The sequence below is a fragment of the Sodiomyces alcalophilus genome (genome assembly GCF_042370955.1).
Source record: "Sodiomyces alcalophilus JCM 7366 unplaced genomic scaffold ACRALscaffold_6, whole genome shotgun sequence".
Lineage (NCBI taxonomy): Eukaryota > Fungi > Ascomycota > Sordariomycetes > Glomerellales > Plectosphaerellaceae > Sodiomyces > Sodiomyces alcalophilus.
In genome coordinates, this window is record NW_027263537.1 from 3573229 (window position 1) to 3590545 (window position 17317).

At 40.6% G+C, this 17317-nt stretch overlaps 1 protein-coding gene across 1 annotated transcript; it reads left to right on the plus strand.

Annotated features, from left to right (window-relative positions):
• Positions 1-14946: 14946 nt before the first annotated feature.
• Positions 14947-16394, plus strand: ACRALDRAFT_210113 (uncharacterized protein; the record flags this gene model as incomplete). The annotated part of the gene is made up of 4 exons (XM_071023043.1): positions 14947-14987; positions 15011-15130; positions 16166-16216; positions 16358-16394. Coding segments are annotated over 4 exons (249 nt in total), but the record flags the coding sequence as incomplete, so codon positions are not given.
• Positions 16395-17317: the final 923 nt, after the last annotated feature.

Here is a 17317-nt window from a genome sequence, read left to right on the forward strand (position 1 = left end):
ATTAAAGAGCAGAGCTCCTAAGTTATAGTCGCTTTACGATCCTATCCGATTATAAGGCCTTAGAATACTTTATAACAAAGAAGATACTTAATAAGAGATAAAGCCGATAGGCCGGCGAGCTAGCCTAGTTTAATTTCATACTAGAATAGCGTAAGGGTGCCGATAACTATACTATTAACGCTTTTTCGCGAAAAGAATAAGATAAACTAAAGGACTTCTCTGATAAGCGGGAATAAGCACGATATATATAGTTAATCCTAGAGACCTTAATCCCCCTAAAGATCCGCCTCCTTCGCGAACACTTATAAATATTCGAAGCTAATAACGAATTATAATAGCTATAGGACGCTATGGTAGAAGAAGATAACTAGTATCGCTAAGCTATATAAGCCGTATCTAAGGGCGATTAATAGTTTCCTCCTTTATTAGGTCTCCGAGCCTAGATTACCGAATACGGAACTACCTTATAAGGACTACTAATATTCCGAGATCGCCTATAGGTGCCGGGAGCTTAAGAAGGGAGTATATTATGAATATAAGTAATCTAATCTATATACGACTCCACGATTAGAGGCTATCTAGGGTAAGATAATATAATTACTCTTATAGCGAGACGCTTCTTTTAGCCGGGAATAAACCGAGATATACGCAGGTTTATATATAACTACGACGTCTATAACTCGAGCTATATATAAAGAAACGCTTAATAAGGACTCTTAAAACCGCTCCCGATTCCTAAATAAATACGGCGCGACCTATTAATAGACTTTATAGCGGATCTGCCCCCCGCTAAAGAAAAGAAGTGTAGGTACCTATAGGTTATAACCGATCGACTTATAAAGGCTATTACCCTTAAAATAATAGACTCTATAAAAGCGGAAATATACGCCGAACGGTTCCTATACTATCACTTTCGGTTCTATAGTATACCATATTTAATTATAAGCGATAGAGGTTCTAACTAGATAAGTCGCTTTTTACGATACTTTTATAAATTAGCTAGAATCGGATAATAATTAAGTATAGCTTACTACCCCTAGATTAACGGAGCTATCGAATAAGCGAATTAAGAAGTATAGGCGTACCTCTAAGCCTTCGTTTACTATACCCAGGATAATTAGGATAAGTTACTACCCGCCGCCTAATTAGCGTTAAATAACCGGGAGAGCTTTACTACTAAGATAAGTCTATTCTTCCTTAAGCACGGATACTATATCGACCCGATCCAAATTTATAAGGAACTAAGTAATAATGCTTAGGAGTTCGTAGCCTATAACCTACTCCGCCGCCTCTAAGAAGCCAAGGAGTTCGCCTAAGCCTTAATAGTAGCTATATAGCTATAATAGGAAGAGTTAGCGAATAAGCGTCGTATCCCTACCGAACGGCTCCGTAAAGGCGACCTTATATAGCTCTCGCTTATAAACTATTCTACTCTATAACTGTTATATAAATTAAGCTAGCTATACTAGAAGTATAGGGTTACTAAGGTTATTAACCCGTATATTATAGAACTAAACGTACCTCTAAACGTATACCCGAGGTTCTATATAGACCTCCTATAATATATAAGCAAAGACCCGCTTCTTAGTTAAATCTTATATAACCCCTAACCCGGACCGATTCGTGACGGTCTAAAGGAAGACGAATAGATAGTAAAGGAAATCCTACACGCTAGGAATAAGAAGGTAGGTAGAGGCGTGGTAAGAGAGGCGTTAATAAAGTAGGAAGGATACGCCTAGATATCTTAGGAACCGACGGAGTCCCTATAAGGATTAACCGCCCTAGACCGTTATAAAGAGAAGTATAGCCCGATTAAAGTTAATAACGGACTACGTAAACGCTACGAAAAGAAGAAGGGTTATAGGAAAGGCAGTAAGGATTAAATAAAGGTTAGAAAAATAGTAAAACCGTCTATATTAATTAAATCAGGGCGGATAAGCCCTACCCCTAGCTACCGGGTTTAGGCGTTAAGATTAATATCGTTACGTTTATCCTCGTGACCGTTAACGCTTTCGGCGATAATAGGAGATAACACAGATAGCGCGACCTCGGCCTGCCTATCCTTCTTCTTTCCCTTAAAGGACTTAATATCCTCTACCTTAACTATAACCCCTACGATATTCTTAATTACCTATATAAACCGGTTAAGCCGGCGTAGGCCTTTTTCCCCTATAAAAGTAATCGTTATACTAGGAATAGGCGTAACGATAATAGGAGGTGCCGCGATAGGTATAGGTTTACCTACTATAATATAGGAGTCCCTATAGGGGGGGGGAGGCGGTGGCTAGTATTAATAAGCGAGGCTTACTAGTACCCGAGTTAATAGGCGTCTAGATAGGCTCGTCCTCCTATAAAGTGCTAGAAGTCTTTTTTAAGACCCCGGACGCCTTTTAGAAGGCCGAATAAGCCGTTACGAGCGCCTTTATCGCCTTAGGGCTATAAAACGGGTTATCGTTAACTACCTTCGCCGCCTCTAAGAGTGCTACCGACGGACTAGTTATCCTAGGCGGGGGAGGAATATACCTATAACCGCCCTTTAAATAGTTATAGTATTTAGGATCGGGTATCCTTACTCCGGGTCCCGACTTATCGCGGTAGCGCCGCCTATCCTGGCTGTTAGTAATTACCTTTATATAAGCGAAGTAAAAGACTGCACGGGTCCCTCTAGGAGGATATTTTATTCCACGAGCACGCTTCGCGGGGCTCTTAACCACTATAGAAGCTTTGCCCGCGGAACGCTTACCCTTAGCCTTAGCGGCTCGGGCTAGCTAGGCGCGGCGGTCTATAGCTAAGGCAGGAGTAGTAATCTCCTTACTAGCCGGGGCGGGAGTAGGTGCCTCCTTACCTGTTTTATTATTCTTATTATTATTATTAGCCCCCTATATCATATATATAAGTTAGTAAACGTCGCGCGAGGCTTATAAAAAGAATAAGAAGATATACCTTAGGGGCCGGAGATAATCCTAAAAACTTAAATATCTTCTAGAGAGAGAGATAATAGTTAGAATAATAAAACGGCGTGTAAAAGGGTGGTGGGCGATAGAAAACGTACTATTAATAGTAAAGGATATTATTAAAGAAGAGAAGAAAAACAGAATAACGGAGGTAACGATAAAGCTAGTATTATTAATAAGCGAGTTATATAGTCAGGGAAGGTACGTATATCGGTTCCTTATATAGAAGGAACGATCCTACGACCTGCCTACGAATAATAATAATATCCTCTTATAACACGTTAATTAACCTTATAACTATAAAGAAAGCCAGCCTTAAGTACCCTTTAACGAATAAAAGGGTTATTTAGGGTAAAGGAGCTGCTAAAGGTCGTTATTTAATCGATAAAGAGACGTTATTTAATTAAATAATAACGCTTCACTAACACACCGACAATTAACGGCTTACTAAGGGGAGGAGGGGGGTAATATTACGGGTTAACCCCGTGGAGATAATCCGGTAAAGCACCGGATCTTCCGACCAATCATATCGCGCGTCTAGTAGGTCGCCGCGATATTATATTTAGGTCGTAAGCGCCTACAGAGATTTCTCCTTTTCCTCCTTTTCTCCTTAGCTTTAGATAATTCAATTATTCGGCCTCACTCTATAAATAACTTATAACCAGCCGCTTATAAATAGGCTCCTTTAAAGCCTCTAAAAATAGGCCCGAACTAAGGGATACTAACTACCTAGGCCCCCTATTATACTACCGCTATACTATAACTAAGGCGACCTAGCGACCTCCTATAATAAGAAAGCAGATATCCTATACGCTAAGTTTTTCCCCCCCCGGAGACTCGTATCCTAGGCCCCTAGGATAAGAGTACCCCTCCGGGTAGGATATATACTAGTATATCACCGCGGCGGATATCTAGGGCCGCCTTCGCCGGACTAAGCTATAGGCCGCCCCTGGCCCGGATAGCTTCCTAGCAGGCCTCCTAAAGGCCTATAGCCTAGTCCTATACTAGATCCTAGCCACGATCCTCTTAGCCTGCTTATCCCTAAGCTACTTCCCGCGCTATTACTATACCGCTATTATTATAATTATCCGAAAAAAGGGCCGCTTATAGAGTAACTATAAGATAGCTAAAGGCTAAAGGCCGATCTCCCTCCTTAATATAATCAGAAAGCTACTTAAAGGTATTATAGCGGACCGCTTCGCGGCTATAGCAGAAAAACACCAACTACTCCTTAGCGGCTAAATAAGAAATAGACCTAGGTATAGTATAAAGACGGCTATATAGCGCGCGATAAAGGCTATTAAAGCCGCTTAGGCCCTAGGCGGCGCCCCCGTGATACTCTAGCTAGATATACACGGGGCCTTTAACACCGTCCCCTATTCTAGACTTCTCGAGTCTCTTAAGCGTACAGGATTCCTAGACTAGGCCGCCTAGCTAACTAGCAGCTTTCTTTAAGACTAGATAGTCTACCTCCTTTTTAATAGCTAGGTAGTAGCTCCGCGGCCCCTCCGCGCTAGTATACCCTAGGGGTCCCCGGTCTCCCTAATCCTTTTTATTTTATATATTTCTACTCTATACGAAAAACTCGAATACGGTATAAGAACTATTATTATTAGCTTTACTAATAATATAAATATTATCGCCTTTAGCCGTATAAAGGCCTATACACGGCACCAACTTACCTCCGCCTAGCGGATATATAAGGGCTAATCCTAGGTAAGCGGCCTCTAATTTAAGCCTTTAAAATATATGTTTATACCCTTCGCGAAATCCTACTCCCCGCCCTTATCGCCTCTCCACCTTAGCACTATACCGGTACTACCCTTAATAAAGGCTAGGTTCCTTAGGGTATAGCTGGACCGGAAACTAAATTTCTTATAGTATAGGAAAAAGATTTAGAGTAAGCTAGCGATATAGAACTACGCCCTAACCCGGCTTATTATAGTAGCCTAGGGCTATAGCTTCGCCGATACCCGGCGCCTTTATATCGCCGTTATCCGCCTAGCTATCTCCTATTATGCCCCTACCTTTTATAGAATTATTAATAGGCCCCGCCGCGGCCTCGCTATAGGTCTTAGCTCGGCCTAGAATAAGTGCTATAGGACTATTATAGGAGCCTATAAGGCCACGCTAATCCGGATCCTAAAAAAAAAAAACGTATATCTCCCCCCTTAATCTATATCTTACCCGCCTCGTAGCTAAAAGAGCTCTTAATTACTAAAACGCCGGAACTAAGGGACTTATCCTAGCTAGCACCCAGGCCGCTATAAAAGCATTAACGGTACTAAGGCGTCGCTATATTACCTAGTAGGTACTCGCCTAGCCCGCTTAATCCTTTACCGCCTAAACCTAGATAAATAATAATAACCCGGATACCGCCCTCTAGGAAGAATAGAAAAAGAGGTAAAGGGATATAGGGTCTATACGGAACCCGACCTACGCTATAGCGGTACCGAACCGAAACCCCTAAAAAAAGATCTCTAAAGATATAAAGGCCTCTTAAAGCCATAAAGCTTAGTCCTTACCTAGATCCGCTCTAAGAAACTAGGCCTTAGGGCCTTCCTCTTTAGAGTAAGGGTTCCTGGCTTTACTACCGCCTAGTGCCCTTATAAAGACGGAGGGGCGGAGATAGCTAAATATATTATCCTATAATACTAAAATACTACCCTGGAGTTATAAAGGGACCTTTATAGCGCCGTAGGGAGGCCGATCTCGACTAGGGGAGACCTCTTCGATACCCTAAACCACCCCGAAAAGGTATAAGTAATTATAAAATAGTTCCTATATCTCGGCCGCCTAAATAACTTCCGCCTCGCTCTAGAAATTATAAATAATTATATATTAGAGACCCTATAGCGGGACCGCCCCGGTATAAACTATATAAAATAAAGATAGTACCTAACCTAGACTTTATATTTACTTTAGGGCCCTATAAGCCAGGGCCCCGGCGGCACCGGAGGGGCGTATTATAGCGGTATAACGGTATCTACCCTCTATTCGGCCTTAGTCTCGCTATCCTCCTCCCTATTATTACTTTTAGAGGCATTATCGCTATTAGTATAATATTCGCGTCCCTACCCTACTATATTAGCACCGCTATACCACTAAAAGACTATAAAAGAACTTATAGCCACCTTTAATAGGATAGCGATTATTCCCTTTAACCTATTTAGATAACGTTCTAGACTAGCCAGCGTAATATCACTACAGTAGCGGCGGCTAGCGGGGTAAGCACGCCTAGCGGCGCGCTTAAAGGATACTACCGCCGCTATAAGCTAACCTCGGGCCTACCTAAAGTTAGCGGGGTATAGTTTCGGCACCCTAGGGATACTTATAACCACCCTATCTTTACCCTTATTAATAGCAGCTATAAACTCCCGGTAATATTTAAGGACGCGTTACTAATACTTTAAGGCTATAGCCGGGACCTACTAACTATTAGAACCCTACTATTACCGCCCCGGCACCACTAAGACACTATAATAAGACCGACTTATATCCTTATAAGTATATCGGCCATTAGTATCCTAATAGTATACCGCGCCCTTTCTAATAGTATTAGCGTATACTTTTATATCCTCGGGTTTTTTACCTTTAAGGCGCTTAGTACACCTAAGATAACTATTTATAGTTAGAAACGGCCGCCTATCGGTATTATATCGGCACCCTAAGGGCGTCCCTAGGAATACCCATAGCAAAACTCGTAAAGCCCCGGCCTTATAGTAATAAGCATTATTCTTTTTTTTAGGTTATTTTTTCTTAGGAAGTATCTTAAAAGCAGTTAGTACTAAACCCGAAACCGATACGCGCCCCCTATAGCACCCCTTTACTTATAGCGATAGTCTTAGACTATTATTTAACCTAACTATTATTAGTTAATTAACTATAACCTATTTTATTAGGCCGCCCCGAAACCACTAGCCTCCCGCCTATATTATTATTATTATTATTATTCTCTTACTCCGCTATCCTAACTAATCTAGGAGCCTAGCTTAGGCTATACGGTCCTTCTTAGTTAGTTATAGGGGGGAAAAACCTATATAGGTAGAAAAACCTCTATACTCTCCTTATTAGGATTGGTGCCGTGTCGGGGCCTTGGGGGTCCCGGTAGTGAGTCGATACGTATCTGGATTATACCTCTAGTCTAGTGGCTAACAGGAAAGTAGCAGGCTAGGGATTTTAGGTTAGCCTAGGGTACGGTATATTATATAGGGAGCCGAAAAAGGACCGTAGCGGTCCTATCTTCTAGGAATTCTCCCTGTATCGGAGTGGCCGGCTTTATTTATACCTTCCCTTTAGGCGGGGGGTTTAGCAGGAGCTCCTGCCTTTATTATATATACCTACCGAATTCGGCAGCCTTCTATAACTATAGTTAGGTTAATTAAAAGTTTTAAGGGCCTCCGCCCTTCTTCTTATTTTTCCTCCTTTAACCCTTTTACGATATTATAGGTTTACCTATAAGCCACCCGCCCCTTTATTCCTGTCTCCGTGCCCGGCTCTATGCCGTAGTTACTAATAATATGTATTTAGCGACTTATAAAAAGATAGGGTTATTTTAATATTATCTATTTATAAGTGGTAGCGCGGGCGGGGGGCCAGTGGCTTTAGGGCGGGCTAATAAGATAGGTTATAGTTAAATATATAATAATAATAATTAGATCGATTAATAAGTAATAAGCTAGGACCGTTATCGTGAGTAAAGGGGTGCTATAGGGGGTATGTGTCGGTTCCGGGTCCGGTGCTAATAGTTTCTAAAATACCTCCTAAGAAAAAACAGCCTAAGAAGAAGGGTAATGCTTATTATTACGAGGCCGGTGCTTTACGGGTTTTACCGTGGGTATTCCCGGGGGTGCCCTTAGGGTGCCGGCGTGATACCGATAGGTTGCGATTTCTGATTATAAATAAATATCTTAGGTGCACTAAGCGTCTTAGAGGGGAAAAGCCGGAGGATATAGAAGTATACGCTAACACTACCGGAAAGGGAGCTATATGCTATTAGTATACTAATAGTCGTCGAACTTATAAGGATATAAGTCGGTCTTATAGCGGTGACTCGGTGGTACTTAGGCGGTAGTAACGGGGTTCTAATAGTTAGTGCAGGTCCTGGCCATAGCTCTAAAATACTAGCAGCGAGTCCTTAAACGCTATTAGGAGCTACCTATATTATTACTTATAAATAAATAATATTAAAACGACCCTATCTTTTTATAAACCGTTAAACGCGTATTAGTAGTAACTACGGTATAGAGCCGGGAACGGAGATAGGAATAAATAGGTAAGCGGCTTAAGGGTAAACCTATAATATCGCGATAAGTAGGTTAAAGGAGGAAAAATAAGAAGAAGGGCGGAGGCCCTTAATATTTTTAATTAACCTAACTATAGTTATAGAAGGCTGCAGAATTCGGTAGGTATATATAATAAAGGCAGGAGCCCCTATTAAAACCCCCCGCCTAAAAGGAAGGCGTAAATAAAGCCGGCTACCCCGATACAGGGAGGATTCCCGGAATATAGGACCACCGCGAACCTCTTTCGGCCCCCTGTATAGTATACCGTACCCCTAGGCTAACCCGAAATCCCTAGCCTGCTACCTTCCCGTTAGCCACTAGACTAAAGGTATAATCCAGATACGTACCGAGTCACTACCGGGACCGTTAAGGCCCCGACGCGGGCACCGATCCTAATAAAGAGAGTATAGAGGTTTTTCTACCCGAATAGGTTTTTCCCCCCCGTAGCTAGCTAAGAAGGACCGCATAGCCTAAGCCGGGCTCCTAGACTAGTTAGGATAGCGGAGTTATAGATCGCCTATACTAAGCGTCCTCTTAGCGGCGAGTCTTCTCCCGAGCTCGGGACCCAGAGATAATCCCGGAAGGTTATATATCCTATAGGGTTAAGAGAGTATTCCGCTATTTATAGTTATAGTCTAAGGCACGGGTCGAAGCTATAAGCTCTTATAGTAATCGTGGCGAGGATACCTTAATACTAAGGGTCGGTCGCTATGGTTTTATCCTAAAGTTATTAGAGGTCTTTATTTATTATAAATACACGCTTAATAGACGTTATCCTTTATATAATTAGCTTAGGAGTCGTTTTAGGGATTACGGAGTAGGGTATTAGTTAAATTACCCGCCCTTATTCCCGGTTATCTAAGCTATCCTTTAGGGCGTCCTGTTCGTAACGGGAAAGCGTATCCGCTACAAAGTTCTTAGCACCTCGCCGGTACTCTAGTATAAAGTTAAACTAGGCTAATTCGCTAGCCTAGCGACTTTATCTTTCGGTAAGGGACCGCTTAGTTATAAAATACTTGAGGGCGTTATAGTCCGATAATATTATAAATTACTCGTAGCTAGTTAGTTTTGCCTTTTAGGCGAGTATATAGCTTATAATTACTAATATCTCCTTATTATAAATAAGGTAATTATACTCCGCCGGGGTAAGCTTACGCGAGTAATACGCGAATACGTAGTGATATCCTAGTTTATCTACCTAGGATAGGATACCACCTAACACATAGCCTAAATAGTTAGTCTCTAATATAGTCTTACGGTCTAGGTTCTATAACTATAAAACGGGTTCTATCTAAAAGAGTCGTTTAAGCTCCTTAAAGGCGGCGTCTTCTTCGGCCCCCCACCTAAAGAGTCGATCCTTCTTTATTAGTGCTAAGAGGGGGGCTATGATACCTATAAAGTCGTAGATAAATATCCGGTAATAGTTCGCGAATCCTAAGAAACTTTATACTCCCTTTACTAAGGTAAAGGCCTCCTAGTCGCGGATAGCTTTTAACTTCTCGGGGTTATAGGATACTCCCTTATCTATTATAACGATAAAGCCTAGGTATTTTACCGTTATCAAGCTAAACTTATACTTAGCCGGGTCTAGGTTTAGGCCGGCGTCTATAAGCCTATGTAGCATAAGCCGGACCTTCGCCTCATAGTCCTTATAAGATCTACTAGAGTAGATTAGGACGTTATCGATATATATAGTAATAAAGTCGTTAAGGAATTCCTATAGCGTTTAGTTAATATAGCGTTAGAAGGTAGCGGGTACGCCGCTTAGTCCGAAGGGGTATACTAGCTATTCGAAGAGACTAAAGCGCGTCCTAAAAGCAGTTTTACTCTTATATCCGGGAGCTATACGGATTTTATAAAAGGCAGCGACTATATTAAGCTTTATAAACCACTTAGCGCTAGCCAGGTTACGTAAGGTCTCGGTAATTAGAGGGAGGGGGTAGCGATCTTACTAGGTAATCGCGTTTAAGGCTCTATAGTTATAATAGAAGCGTAACCCTCCCCCTAGCTTCTTTATAAAAAGGACCGGCATAGCCGCCGCTAAGCTATTAGCTTATATAAATCCCTTATCTATTAGGTTATTAAGCGTTTTCCGGAGCACTAGCAGCTCCTCCCTTAATATACCGTAAAGGGGCCCCCACGGTAAGGTCGGCTTAAGTCTATCGGGACCTTATTTTAGGGTAATTTCGTGATTAACGCCTAGTCGGTAAGGGGGTAACTCGTTAGCCTTATTAGGCGTAAAGAGGTCGCCGAACTCTTATAGTATATTCGTAGGGACATAGTGCCGAGGGTCTACTAGTTCCTTCTTATAAAGGGCCTTATCGATATCTTATATACTAATAGCCTTAATTAAGGCGTCGAACTTATCTCTTTCTTTTCCTTTTAATCCCCTTCTTATCTATCGTATTATAGCCGTAAACACTAATCCTAAGACTAGTCTTACCTCGCGGATAGCTTATATATCGGCTAGTTCTTCTTCGCCTATTAGTCGTAGGTTAATATCGGCGATTCTATAGTATAACCTATAATTCTTCGCGTAATATATAATATTATTATATTCTAGCTATGGCTTTCCTAGGAATATATCCTAGTCTAGTCCTTTTACTATATAGGCGAAGACTAGTTATATATAGCCGCTAAGCTCGAGCTTAAACGCGGCGATCCCGGCGCTAATAGCCGGCTTAAACGTATCCGAGAACCCTTTTAATAGTCGTTTCCTTTTATCGACTAATAGTAACTAAAGTCTTTAGGTAAAGCGTTTATTTATAGCAGTATAGTAATTATAACCCGTATCTATAAAAGTATATATATATCTTCTATTTACTCGTGTTAATATTAGGGCTAAGTCGCCGCTAGCTAGGTATTTAAACGCCTCCTACTCTTACCGTAGAGCGGCTATCGGCTCTAACGCCCGTTTTCGCGTTAAAGCTATTTTTTTCCCGACTCTTTATTATCCGAACCGTCTAAACTTATAGCGATATCGCTATCCTCGGTCTAAACCTTCGCTACGCGGGCGCCCTTAGCCTTTAAGCCCTTATCCCGGGACTTATAGTTTATACAGATATATCCCTTCTTCCTATAACCCTAGTACTCCTGGTTATTATAAGGTCGGTCTATAGTCGTATCGGGCCGGACCTAATTAATCCTACTTATTATAACGTCTCCGTCGGCGTCAGTCTTTTAGTTCCGGGTTCGGTTTAGTATATAAGTGTTCCGGCTAGTTAGGCGTGGACCCTCTAGCTTCTAGGCGATACTCTAGACCTTAATAACCTAGCTTATATAGTCGTGGGGTAACTTCGCGGTAACTAAGGCGTTACGTAGCTTCTGGCTTAGGGCTCCCTTTAGGAAAGTAATCTTCGCCGAGTCTACCTACTCGCTACTACCCGCTTAGGCGATCTGTTTCTTGAATTTCGGTAGGAACTATAAGAAGGTTTATTCCTCGCGTTATCTAAAGGAATATAGCGCGAGGGCCGCGTAAGGCTATTCGTTCTGGTCCTTATAAGTGCGGTCTAGATAGGTAAGGAACGACTCTAGGTCGCGGGTACCTCCTAGCCCCTTAGCGGCGTAAAAGGCTAATACTATTTACTATACACTCCTTTCTAGGTATAAGTTAATATAATACTATATTTCGGCTCGGTTATTAAATAAGTGTTTATCTAGTAGAAGCTTATCGCGTATCTACTACGACTAGGTAGCGTACTCTATTCGCTTTCCGCTAAACTTCCCTAGGTATAGCAGGGGCTTAGTACACGGCGGACGTGGTTTACTTAGCACTTATAGGACTATAATCTAGGGGGGAGTAAAGGTCGCTAGGGTCGGAGGACCTGCTACCGACTCGGTAGGTGTGTTTATAGAGGCTCCCTTTAAGGGGGGCGCGAGGTTAGGTTACTATAGGGCCTAGGCGTTCGCGAGACTATTCGTAAATCGTTAAAGTAACTCTTATTATTAAGCTATCTATTCCTATAAGGGACCGAGTATCGTATTAATAGCTTCGGTGGTCCTTCTATCCGTTTACTCGGCTAGCTTAGCGGGGTTTATAGAACCGCCGCCGCCTAATAGTATATTCGTATCTAACTCTATACTAACGTAGCGCGTAGGGTTCGTTAAATTCTAGCTATATAAGCGGCTAGTTATAGGTTAATTACACTAAGTAAGGCTAAATAATTATATTAGCTAGAATTAAGGAGAGGAAAGGAAAAGGTCTATAGTGAAGTGCAGGATTTACTAGGTTTATACGAATCCGCGGTAAGGGCAGCGCGAGGTCCGAGTATCGGATCTGCGTGCTAATTAGCGGTTCCGGCCTTATACCGGAACTACACTTTCGAGGGGTCAACCCGTGACACCTAGTACTAATAAAGGGGAGGCGCTTTACTTAGTAGACTATAGGTAACCGGTACCGCTTTAGCTATATATCCGTTTAGGGCACTATATATAGCTATTTAACTAAATAGGGGCTTTAGTATATAGACCTTTATATATCACGCTAAAGGGCTAGTAAATATAATAAGGGGTGCGTGGGTAAGTAGTTCCTTATCGGCGCTATTAGGCTATAGCTTGCTAATCGCTGCTTATCGCCTAGTCCTATTTAAGGGGAGGTATTTTATTAATAATAGATAGTTACTCGCCCTAGGATCGTGTAATTAGAATAGTCTTTATAGTTATTTAATAGGATCGGTACGCGAACCTTACTAAGATCGAATAATCTTATTTTAGTTACTACTATTTAATATACACTAACCGTATATATCTCTAGCTAGCTAGTATTATAGGACCTATAAGAGGATTTAGGTTAGGTAACCTTAGGGTATAATAAATAATATATAAATAGGATAGATTTATTAAAAGGGGGGGCCGAGGTTCCTACTCTATATATCTATAGGGGAACCTCGGACTATCTAAGGCTAGGCGCTATATTAAGTATAGTGCTAGGACGTTGCTAGCACCGGTCTAGCGCTATACTAGTTTAGTGCTAGTATAAAGCTAGTATTAATCCAGCGCTATACGGGTTTAGTACTTATATAGTGCTAGCACTAATCCGGAGCTATATAGTTTTGGGTCTTAGTATAGTGCCGGATAGTGGTATATATAGGAATACTATCCCTATTATACGTGTCAGGTATATATATAGCTGGCTTATAATATATATATTCTAAATATACTAGGTATCGAAAATACGATATCTTAGTTATTACTTAAGTTAATAACGTGGCGTGATAGCCGTCGCGTAGGCTGTTCACGTAACAGTTACCACTTAATCTTTTAGGGTCTTTTGCCAGCCCCTGATCCTAGAAGAAATCCCACAAGTTAGTCTTTAACATATACAGATTCGTATACGCAATAAGTAGTAACCCTACCATTCTACGAATTCAATAAGGGCCCGACTAGGGAGCCTAGACGGATTGATATCCGGGCTATAAAATGAGTCGAAATAAGGCGTTAAGTGGATCCATGAAAACGACACCGAAAGCCATAAGTACCATACCTACTGCGTATATACAACTTAAGTACCCAAACCGTATAACTTTAAAACTCCCACGGATATATACAGGCAATTAGAGCTCTATAGCCCCGGGACATATTATACCTAGTAGGTAGGTAGGAGTCTAGAAAGTGACCCTCTGTATAGTGTGTTTATATGATATAACTTGCATTATAACTTAAACTGTATATATAAATTGGGTGTGGTACTTAGAGCTTTCGGCGTTACAGCCATGAAACCACTGTCAGCCTCATTTTATAGCCCGGATATCAATCCGTCTAGGCTCCCCAGTCGGTCTCTTCAATAACTACTTACTTAAATTTCTCTCTTCTGCTAGAACAGCCTATTACCTATAGCCTAATTTACTAAAACTTATTACTATTATAATTATTAGTTATTATAAGTATAATATTAATACTTTATAATAATAATACCGCTATATGTCTTAAGATAAATAGTCTTACTAAAGAAACGCTATAATATTATCCTAGGTTAGTTTAGTTATCTTTCTAAATAGTATATTTAGAATATCTAAACGGCGTATTTAAGCTTTGTTTAAGTCTATTCGATGTACTATAATACCGAAGCTCTAGGCCTACACTAATTAACGCCCTTTAGGTTAATAGGGAGCCGGCGAATAAGTTGCCGATTAACCTATAAACTACTATCTTTAGAACTAAGTGGGCCAGATAGATCCATAGACCCCTTGGTTTTATCCGGTCCCTGCTTGGATACTTTGATAATTAATTTGGGCATAGTAGGCGTCTCCTACTCGGTATCCGCTTTGTTCTATGCCCCCGGAGGGATACTTATTTCGCGGGTCTTTCTTAGTAGTATCTTTAGCCTAACTACTTTAAAGGTATAGAAGTAAGATAATTATAGTATAAGAAAAAGTCTATAGACTATAGTCGAGGAAAAGATATTATAAAAAGGGTCTAATAGCTTAGAATTATAGAGTAGTCGTTATATTATTATTAACTAAGCGCTAACTTTAAACTAAGACACTAACTTAAGAAATTAAACTTTATCCCTTAATATATTTAATACGATAAGGCTTAGATCGGTAGTCCGTGCATAACTATCGGTCCGATTATATACCGACGGCTTAATAATTATCTTAGGGATTATCTATTTCTTATATAAGAAATGATATTTCACATGTAAGACCCACTTATTAGCGGGGCCATGATAAGAGCGATAAGCTGTCAAAGTACTGCACCATACTTCGATGTACTATTTCGTGCCCATAATGATATGGCGTTCCTTCCTGTGTGCTCCTGCCCTTTAATCAGTTCAATCGCCCGCGCGATTCAGATCATCCAAATCCATCAGTTCCATCAGTTCCATCAGTTCCATCAGTTCCATCAGTTCCATCAGTTCCATCAGTTCCATCAGTTCCATCAGTTCCATCAGTTCCTAGGCAGCCCGAATACTTCGTGCCGCGGACCCTGTTATAGACTAACTGGCTAGAGGGCGGGCGATAATCGCGTATATGACTATGATATTCGGGCTGCCTAGGAACTGATGGAACTGATGGAACTGATGGAATTGTGGAATTGTGGAAGACGAACCTAACTATCGTGACTAGAATCTGTAGGTACATACAAACTTAGTGTGGTACTTAGGAGCCTTATCACTCTTATCATAGCCCCACCTTTTAGTGGGTCTTACATGTGAAATATCATTTCGTACATAATAGATAGACAATCCCTTATCTTATTATACTTTTATCTTTCCCTTCCTAGCTAGTTACTGTATTACGGTTATTATCGAATACTATAGGATACTACTATACTCTATTTACCCGACCTTTAATCTCTTTAGTACCTCTTATGGTTGGCTTCTGTAATCTATGACTTTCTGTTAAGCTTGTATATTTTATATAGACTTTAATAAACCCTTCTTGGCTTTATCGTATCCTTATATTCCTCCTTAAATTACTAGTAGACCTTATTAGATAAGGCCCTTCCGGCTAATATTAGTTTAGCTATATTTTCGGCAGGCCTGTTTAGGTTAGTGGAGATTATATAGGGTCTGTATATTGGCTTAGTTAGGTACGTGAGTCTAGAATCTGGGCTATCTAGCTTTATTAAGTATTAGATTCCTTAAATATAGGCGTTAGTCTTATATATTTCGGCCTAGAGTTTCTAATCTGCGTGGTCAGTATATCTAGTATTTCTGGAAGTGATTTTAGTGATAGTTAAAGGGCAGTTAGATTACTAACTAAATTATTACTATAGGTAGCTCGGTGTATATAGCTTTAAAAGGTTACTTAGTGACTAAGACTTAGCAGTATATATAAAATTAGCAGTAGATGAATTATTTTAATTCACTCTTTCGAGGTCTCTTTAATCTATATACCAAAATCCAACTCTTAATCCTGTAGCTAACGTATAATTACCTAATTTCGGGCCGGAATAACCTGTGCCGTTGCTGTTGCGGGCCAGCCTATGCAATGATAAACATTGCCTGACCTTTTCTGTGGCGCAAGCCACACCGTTAGGTGGCGTTAAGCCATAACGGCTTAGGCGTAGTGTGGCTAGAACACACATATAATATAGTTTAGCTTGCAGGCTTCGGCCATATAGATAGCTTGATCCATAATCATTATCACCGTCACACACACAAACTGCCCACAGATTGGTAGTAACTGCTTGTTTTTTCGACGATTCGACCGTCGAACTAATGGAAGAAAAACGCACTATTGACTATAGACTTCTTAAAAAACTATTCGATAACGGACACGAGACCAGAAGCCCACCGCGTTAGAGAAATAATAGATATAGCCGAATAATATACTCTAGGCCAGATAACTTACGCGATACCACGCAGTATAAGCTAAGTTCTACGAAGAGATCTACCCGATTAACGTTATTATTCTACGATAGGTACTAGAATCGAAAAACGTATAAGACTTAACTCTAACCGATTAAGAAGATCTATATCTATTAGATTAGCTTTAACGAGCCGTACACCTCTATAAGATAATTTCTATATTTTATAAGCGGGCGGCAAAGTTTTAAGATATATACGACCGCCAGGACTAATTAGATTTTATAAATAACCTAATAGCCTTATATAGGGTTTTACCCCCGTATAACACGAATAATATAATAATCGAATCAGAGGAAAGTATTATTAATAGCCTCGAGTCGATATACCTCTTAACCCTACGTAATTAGTTCGGAAGACGTAAACTACCACCTCTGCCACCGATAAATATCTCTCGCAGTATACCGTTAATATCGGCAGAATAACCTATATTATATCCGCCCCTTCTACCTATTCCTTTAATTAACTTAGATATATCTAGTATAATCTATATAGACTTACCCCCACTTCCCGACTTACTATTAATTAAATAAGCCAGGACTATAGCGGACCTAAATCATAACTCGACGGAAGAGGATCCGGATACACGTTTAGTAAGACTAATTAGTAAGATAGTTTAATAAGCACTCGCGCCTATATACTAGGCTATTTAGTAGCTTCGGGAAAGAATATAATAGAATAAAAGTATTAATATAAGGGAACCTATAACGCTATTATCAGGAAACCAGCTAACGCCTGCCTAACACGATACGTAATAATATTAACTC